Source organism: Euprymna scolopes, chromosome 34, assembly GCF_053919585.1.
Source record: "Euprymna scolopes isolate OS-2025 chromosome 34, ASM5391958v1, whole genome shotgun sequence".
In the NCBI taxonomy this organism is placed as follows: Eukaryota; Metazoa; Mollusca; class Cephalopoda; order Sepiida; family Sepiolidae; genus Euprymna; species Euprymna scolopes.
The window spans coordinates 87,200,023-87,209,662 of NC_136515.1; the positions used below are offsets into that span (position 1 = coordinate 87,200,023).

The 9,640-nt window shown below is 30.2% G+C and overlaps 1 protein-coding gene across 1 annotated transcript in view; it reads left to right on the forward strand.

Moving 5' to 3' along the window:
- LOC145259314 (ferredoxin-fold anticodon-binding domain-containing protein 1 homolog) overlaps positions 1-9,339 on the forward strand; it is a 62,358-nt gene extending 53,019 nt beyond the window's left edge. The window contains exons 3-6 of the mRNA XM_080117205.1: positions 590-746; positions 2,429-2,632; positions 3,314-3,475; positions 8,128-9,339. Of these exons, the coding sequence (XP_079973331.1) occupies positions 590-746; positions 2,429-2,632; positions 3,314-3,475; positions 8,128-9,295 (1,691 nt within the window). The 3' untranslated portion in view covers positions 9,296-9,339. The remainder of the gene's footprint in view (positions 1-589; positions 747-2,428; positions 2,633-3,313; positions 3,476-8,127) is intronic.
- Positions 9,340-9,640: the final 301 nt, after the last annotated feature.

Here is a 9,640-nt window from a genome sequence, read left to right on the forward strand (position 1 = left end):
AATGGAAAGAAGTTCATAAAACTTCTATATGAAGTTTGAACACGCAATATCAAACTTAATTCTCCCCCTTTAAGGCAGATCATATCACCAACATAGCAAAATTAGTCCATAATGTCCACCTTCTTCAGACTGTTCATAAAGAATTCAATACAAGACATTTAATTGGCCGAGCTGTACTAGCACATTTTCTACAGAAAGAGTTTTTGACAGAAATCAAACTACTTAACTCACTGCATCTCTTGTGAACTTAATAATGACAATCTGTGTAGAATATAGAATTGCTACCAATACCAAATCTGCAGGCATAAACAGTGTCACTGAAGTTTGAATATTTATATTAATACACAGTTTTAGTGTTAATCAAAGATTTTGGAAGAAGTTGAACTCGATTCATCAGTCCAATTATTATTAAATATTGCAAGATTTTAAATAAGGAATCAGATATTTAGAAGTATATGAGTCTGAGTTAGACCTTATACCTTTTTACTCTGCAAGCCTAATTATCTATAAGAATGCAAAACATTCTTTCTCCAAACATGTCAACAGGCAAATTCTCATTTTTGGTAATGTTTTCTTTCTATTTTCAAAGGGGCCAATTTGATCCTTGGTGTTGATGCACGGGAGTTGCACACTCATCCACAGATCAGACAGCAACGCTTCCAACGGATCATCTTTAACTTTCCACACATTGGTGGAAAGTCTAACAATAAAAAAAATCGGGCTTTGCTTAATGACTTCTTTAAAAGGTAAATGTTTACTTATTTTTATTTCTCGTTATGGTTCCAAATAGCTGACTATGGAATAAGAAGCAGAATTCCAACTAAATCCTTTATGCTAAAACTAGCAAGAATTATTGAATAATAAACTATGCTTAAGCTAAAACTAGCAAGGTTCATGAATAATAAAATATAATCATATTTGTTTTTATTTTTAGAAATTAGCTTTCAAAATAACCTATCTTTATTAAGTGCTTTATTAATCTTTCTTTCAAATTCAACGTTATCATATCATCCATAAATGAGTTTAAAAAAAAGGTGTGTGTAACATCTCTTTAAAAACTTCTTTCTATAACTCTCCCTCTGACTGAATCACACCTTTATTTCTGACAATTGCTTCAATATAATAGAAAGAAAGAAAAAGAAATGTGACTGACTGTTTGATCTACTTTCTGTGCTTTTGAAGTAAGAATAAAAAAGAATCATCCACAAGGAAATGAATGCGAAAATGTTTTGTTTCCTGACTATAACCAGATTAGAGTAACACTGTAAAATGATGTAAGTTTTTGGAGTGTACCTTGTGTAGTTTCTGACTTTTATCTACACACACACACACACTCTGATTGCTAGTGTAAATTTTACCATTTAGTGATCAAATGTCTGGATGACAGCTTCTATTGGCAGATAGTTACTGCTATGCCTGCCACAGCAAAGTATACAACTATCTTCACTGGAATATTTATGAAGACATGCAACTTGACAGATCACAGAATATATACAAACACAAACCATCAAACATAACAACATATACCAAATTAACTATTATTCTAATTTGTGCAGGATGGCAAATACATAGTCATTAAATCAGACATTGTAATATGGTATGAAAATGAAAAGTTTGCACTGATTATTAATGTAGCTGTCGCGAATGACTACAGACCAAATAAAGCTGAACATTAAAAAATAATCAAGTACTAAAACATGAAAATGACCTAAAGACAATTTGGTCATTGAAGAAATTAATATTATACAAATTGTAATTATGGAGATTGGATTTGTCAAATATCTTGAATCATTATCTGACAAGCCAAGCTTCTGTAAAATGTAAATAGTAGCTATAAATAGTATAATGTCATTCTGAAAAAAAAAAAAAAATCAGATACAAATACAATGCATAATAAAAAAGAAATCCTGTGCTAGCACTAGGTTGATATTTCAAAAATACTTTTTTTTAAGTAGAATTATATATGAGGTAAGGTTTGTAAGTGTTTCTTACATAGTTTCTGATTTTTATTTAGACACACATACAGAATTATATCTTACATTTATATAATAGGCTAGCTGACTCTATCTAACATTTATTGAGATGCAGTAAAATCATTTTTATTTATTTGCATATTTTTAAAATTACCCTTAGCTGATTTTTATTTTTTTAGTGATTATTTAAAAATGTTTCATATTAGTAATTATTTGGGTTGGATTACGTAATTGTAAAAATAAATTGTAACTAAGTACATTATATTGCAAAAATCATGGTACAGCAATAACAAATGAAAATTAGCAAGTCAGAAACAAAGTTTTATTTGTCAGTTTTAATGCTGTTTAGTTTTGACTTTGAAAATCTGATGCAATAACTTTACTTATGATATTAGGAAGAATCGAAATTCAAGTAATCGTTTGATTTATTTTATAAATTTTGTATTCTCTTGCAGTGCAAGTTATGTGCTAGTTCCTGAAGCAGGCGAGGTCATGGTTACCCTATGTCGGGGTCAGGGAGGAACACCGGTTGATCAACCACGCCTTTGGGCTGATACATGGCAGATTGTTTCCATGGCAGCCAACTCAGGATTTATTTTAACAGGAGTCATTCCTTTTAAAACTGAAATTTACCCCAGTTATTCCTGTACAGGATTCAGGTTTGTATACATATAAAAGGGGAAAAGATTTTTTTAAAAAATGATTCACTATTATCAAGGTTAAAAGACACTCAAGGGGTAAGAGTTAGTGAGATGGTTATATTGAGAATTGAATGATGAAAACTATTATGAGGGGATTGAAAATCATGAATGGAATACAATTTGATGACAGATGAGGATGATTTATAACATTTTATTTTTTAGATAATCCCATTGATAAAAATCTGATGAATGTGAAGTGCAAGTGTGACATTTACTACTAAGAAAACGATCATGGAAATGTCCCCAGACATAATTTCAAAACTGTTGGAGATTCATGTTAGAAACTTTCTGGATAAGTCAGCAAAGACTGAAGTTTATGTATACCAAATATGGTTGGATTGTCAAATCTTATTACATTTCTATGATTGACACTTTTGGGGGTTATCATATAATTTTGGGAAAAGTTTAAGCCGTATATCTTCCCTTCAGCTATAGGTGATATATTAGTATAGAAAAACTCAAGCCTTTGTAGAACAATTAATTCTAGCAAAAAGAAACCTCTGATAAAACATAAGGACTATTTCTAGACGTTTTTAATTTCTTATTGGCCAGTTCACTTTTGTAATATTGAGCAAGAGGTGACTCTGATATTATAACTATTTAAAAAATAGATTACATGTTTTTATTTCTCTTTTACAGGAGCCAAGATAAAGGTTTCCGTACAGAAGGTGGCCTCACTCATACATTCAAAAAACGGGATCCTATTTGTGTGCCGCAGGATGTTAATCCCCTGCCAATAAGTCTTGACAAAAAAGAAATTCTTTGTCCGACTTATTTGCACTCTAAAATTCTTTCTTATAGGTAAGTAGTTCCAAACAAAATGTAATTATATCAAAATGGTTTTGTTAAGTGAAGTACAAGACAATTCTACTGGAGCACTTGTTAAATTTTTGTGGACACAGATTCATAATTCATTTTCTTTAGAAAAGACTGGTTATAAAAATTAAGACATCTTCACACAATCCATATATTGCAGTCACTTAAGAATATTGTGTCACTAAAATACATTGCATATGGACATGTGTGTGAAGCACGCTTTTTCTTTGAATTTAGTAGAGGCTTTTTTATTTTTTTAATTTCATTATTAAGCCAAGACTGATTCCTGCCAAAATGTTACAGCATCACACCCTTATTTTTTGTTAATTGGCTTGATTTTATTCTTCTTTCTTCCTCTCCGTGACTTTATCATTCTTTCTCCTTTCTTGATTTTTCTTCTTTTTATTTTCATCCTGATTTGTTTTGTGTTGTTTCCTGCCATACACCAAATGACTCATCAAATGAAAAGTTTGTTTCATCAAAGAATTACTATTTGCCCCCCCCCTCCCCCGGTGCATGCTTGGAGTTTTTCTCTTTCTAACAACCATGTTTTTTTCTTGGTTATTTCTTCAAAATAAAATTTGAACATTTTTTACAGAAACAAATTTTAATAGAATTCAACAAATTTTAAAGCAAATATGTAGGTGAAAAAGAATTCTATATTAACACTTTCTGATACCCCCTTCCTTTGAAAAAGAAATTGAATTTTTATTTTTTTATTGGCAATTATGTGGAAACACCCTGAAAATCTCAGCAGAATATAGGAACACTTGTTTTAAAAGTATTAGTAAAATTCTTGGAAGCATCATCATTAAAATTAAAAAATTTCAAGACTTTGAATAAATAAACAATTACCTTGTCTTCAGAACGTTTTGTCTAATTAGTCGGTTTTTATTGTTTTAATTTTAATGATGATGCTTCCAAATGTTTTACCAATTCTTGTAATATGAATAAATGACAAAAGTCTATATTCCAAAGTTCATGATGTTGACCATTTTACAATTCTTTTAATTCAGTTGACATTTACAATTCTTGACAGTATCTGTTTCGTAGCACAAAATCAATCACTTAATTATTATATCAATCAGTGAATCTACTTTGCCCTTAACTCATCAGAAGAAATAGCAACAATCCATCCATCAAAAGGAGATAAAAAGTTTTGACATGATTAAAAATCCAAAAATTGGAAGAGAAGCTGTAAATATCTTATATGTTTACCTTATGCTATTTTGAATTCAAAATGGCATAATGTAAACATATAAGGTATTTACAGCTTCTTTTCTATTACCTACTAAAGTTCTGATTTTTCCGATTCCCGATTAATCATCACAACACTAATTATATATAAGTTAGGTATGTACATGTTCTTTGATATTTGTGTTTGTAGAATTCATTCTTAACTATTTAACTTATGAATTTTGGAACACAACTACTAGGCGTCAAGATGGGTAATGTGACTTATATTTAGTTTATTTTAGGTTTATGCAAAAGAGGTGAAAGCCCTTTGAGAAAATTAAGATACCTCAGACATTTTGTTACTTTTAACAATGTTTATTAGACATCAATTAATAAGATTTTCCCAAATGTCAGGCTCCTTAGAATATCGTAAGGATGCAAATATATAAATACTATGCACTGAATTTGATCCATCATTGTTAAGAGTAATTAAGTATGATTCCCTTAATTTCAATTCTACTTATTTATGTGTGTGTGTATATATATATATATATATATATATATATATATATATATATATACATAATAGCAGGCCGCCCGGCATTGCCCGGTCATAAAATATGATATTTTGATTAATGCAGATTTTGTATTTATTATTATATGTGTCTCAATATATAGCAATGATTTTAAAAGTTAAACAAAAAAAAATGACTTATGTGCCACCATCAAGAATCAAAACCAAAACATTTAGCTTACAATTTACTTTTTCTTTTGATGTTCATTCCTGAGCTATTAAGACATGTTTGCTGCAAGGCTAAAAATTAAAACATGAACCAATAGCTATGACGTTATGCATGCATATTTGTAATGCTGTCATTCGACCTTCACCTGGCAGATTCCATTTCTTTAATTTTCACACTTTTGCATCAATTTTCCTGGCTAAAACCCAAATATAAAGATTTACATGGGTTCGAATACCCTATATATTAATTTTCATGTCTGTAGTCCAAAAATTGACAAAGGAGTTTGGTAAGCAAAATTTTTTAAACAAATATATATATGCATACATAAATATATGTTTATAGATTATTATTATTATTATTATATATAGAGGTTTGTGTTTACTATAACCTTTTTACACAAATATTACGCAAAATATAAATAATGTAGAATATCTGTATGAATATAATTACACGTAATAGTTAACTAAGGATGATCATCCCATAAGAAAACCGAAAAACTACAAGGGAATTAATTAAAATGAATGTTTAAAAGAATATGCAAATTAGTTTTGTTAGTGACTGCAATTCCACGACCCATATAAACAAAGTTGTATTTTCTTTTCAAATAAATAGAAAAAAAGGGTTTTTAATATGAATATCAATACACACAAAACACAAACAAATTCATTGGAGTATATATATATATATATATATATATATATATATATACTATTAATAGCAAAACCAATCCACCCTACAGGCAGCAATTAAGATAGTGTGGTGGGAGTTCATATAGTTAAAAACTTGTTTTTATATGAAGAATTTAATAATTTTCACAAAAGCTTGGTAAATTTATATATTAAAACTATTTGCTAAATCCTCGCCATTTAAAAATGAGATTCTATTTTTTTAGGTGACTACATGTGAACATCCTGAAAACTTGATGGAAAAATGGAAAATAATTGTTGCAAAATTTTGAATTGTCTATAAGTTCAAGCATATTTACCTTTTTAGGGAAGTCAAACAATTTTTTTTTCTTATTACCACTAACCTAAGTTGAGTTTCAGATTACAAAACCACACATAATTGCTGAAAAATAGAATTGCCCCTCCCACCACCAGCAAAATAAAAAAAAAAAAAACACAGTGGATTTAGGCCCCATACCAAAAAGAAAACAAATAACTGCTTTAAAATGCTAGACTAGCCTAAAAATGGGCTATCATTTTACATACACTATTTGTACAAAACTGATCACTCAATCTAAATTTAAAAATAATCGATTTTTTTTTTAAATTTTCTACTTAGTTTTTCAGTAGAATTTAATTTTGAAGGTTGGGATGGAAATCAAAATGGCTTTAGTCTAGCATTTGAATCCAGCAACCGGTGGTATAGCTTATCTAGCAACACTGATGAGTCTTAAGATGAAACATATATGTCTGTGAATAAACAAATAAAATATTTATTATAATATAAATATATATATATGTATATCTATAATATAAAGCTGAATGTCTATGTGTGCGTGTGTGTGTCTGGTCACAAATAGGCTCCTATATGTTTGACTATTTTAAAAAACTGATTACATATAATAAGAGAAGATGTATCGAGACACAGGAATGGGTATGTTTGATCTGGCAGAATGGTGGTTCATTAAAATTGTGGGGTCTGCATTCACGCCTGGTCCAAAGAGTATGGAAATAAAAAATTTAAAAATTAACAACAAAACGTTTACAAGTGCTTTTGATATAGATGTACATAAGAATATTTTGATAAGTATGTTTTAACTTAAATAGGGATGGTATGATAAAATTGTGGGGTCTGCATTCGTGCCTGGCCTCCATAGAATGGAAATATGCACAAACTTTAATAAAGACTTTTCATATCTATCTGCATAAGTATACTTTGTTAATTTTGTTTCAGTTTGAAGAAATATGGTATAATAAAATTATGGGGTGTTCGTTCGCACCTGACCTCCATAGAATGGAAATATGTCACAAAGTTTAACAAGGTATTTTAATATAGATCCACAGAATATTGTGATAAGTGTTTCAGTTTGAACAGGTATGGTATAATCATTTATGGGGTTTATCTATTTTATTTTTACTTCTGGGCCTTGATAAGTGGTGATCACTGTGTAAAAAAAAAAAAAAAAAAATCAACAAAGCTTCTTTCTTAGAACTGCACGCCTGTAGAACTCTGTTCCGTTTGCCTGCTTCCCACCGGACTACAACTTGGATGTCTTCAAGTCCAATGTTAACAAATTCCTAATGAACCGCCCCCTTAAGTAAACACTTCATCAAATCTCCACACTAACGTAATGTACTTGCAATAACCCTTATCCCTGAGTGGCTTCCAGGCCTTGATAAGTGGTGATCACTGTGTAAAAAAAAAAAAAAAAAAAAAAACTTTCATCATATTTTGCTTTGGTTTTGATACCCCCAAATTCACAACCCTTCCTTTTCATAACCTATCATACTTTCATAAATCAGAGTCCATTTTCTGTAGGCTGTTTTTGAACCCAGTCAATGATGGGTACTTTTGCTAGTGTATATATATATATATATATATATATATATATATATATATATATATGTGTGTGTGTTCATTATGTAATTTATCAAAAATTATTTTGATACTTTAAATTAAATATTAACTTGCCAGTTTTATTTTAATAATTTCAAGAAGTATATGTACACAGTGATCTTAATATTTGTTTAAATTAAAATCTTTCAATTTCAGAAAAATCCTGGAAAATCCTTTTCATCCGTTGAAACAATCACAAGATGCCCTAATTTCTGAAATGCAGAAATTAAAACTTGCAAAAATTATTCATGAGGACCAACTTCCATGCCTCATACAAAGGTTGGATCTTGCCATATCATCCCCAGAATTGTGGGCATGTCCCCTGAGATTATGCAAGTCTTTTGCCGAAGAAGAAAAAGAAGAAAGAATTTCTCTTTTTAATCAAGGAGCGTATACTACCTTCTCATCGAGTGGTCTGACATCTTCCGCCGATGTTCTGAAAATGTCTGATGCTCAGAGGTTTCTCAAAGATGATAAGGATTTATATTTCCGTACATCTCTTATTGAAAATATTCCATTTTTGTTAGATTGTGATAATTTTGAAGAAAATCAATGGATAACGACATATGGGCTGACATTTAAGCACGGAATTATCTCTCCTGATTTTCTTCCCATGAACATAGAACTCTTAGCATTCACCAAGTTTCACTTTGGAGAAGATAATCGAATATCAGAGAATATCCACACAATTATTTGTGATATCTTAAAGACCTGTTTTTCTATATCGCCTAACTTTGATCTGATAACAGAGGATCAGCTACCAATTCAGATTAAAGCTATTTCTATTGAGTTTTTAAAGAACATAAAATGCAAAACTATTCCTAAAGAAATGTGTATCGGTCATATAATTAAGGTCTCAAATGAAAGTAATGATTCAAGGAAACAGTTTTTGGGATTTCTTTTAAACATTAATGAGTTGACAGAAATTTATTTCCAACTTGATCACAAAAACATCCTATGGCATGAAAACACCAGAAACTTTTTAAAACCTGATCCCCAACTTCAATCTGGTAGTGTTATGAAACATGAGCCAATCAGCATCTTTCCATTAAAGTTTACTCACGATATGAGCTTTTGGGAAAACACAGAATTGCCATTTGACGAAAACCAGCTGTCTCAGATTGTACGAGATGTTGCTGGGGACTGTGTGTCCAATGTGACACTAATAGATATATACCAGGATCCAGAGACTGAAAGGACAGGGCGTTGCTACCGTTTCACATTTCAATCATGGGATTTTTGTCTGTCTTATAAAACTTCCTGGGAGATGCAAAGTTTGATCCGGCTGGTAACCGCCAAAAAATTAGGTGTAACCCTTCGATAACCCTACAATTTCTATAATGATTTTATTAAAAAAACAGTCACTTATTTTGTATTTAATTATTATTAATTTTCATCTTGCATTTGGTTCTTTTTTTGGAATAGGTTTCCAAGAAAATGTTAATACTTATGTCATCAATTCCAAGTTTCACTAGAAATTTCCAAAATTGATGAATGCAATGAATTCCACCAAAGAAACCAAATGCATTATTATACCTGTGAGTCCCTTGCTCATAGGTTCTGAAATTGTTGAGCCTATCTTTTGCAAATTTCACACGAAACTAATTTATATGTTTGGCAGTGTTTTTAGATATGTTTTGTACAGAAATTCATCTGATAAGTGTCAAAA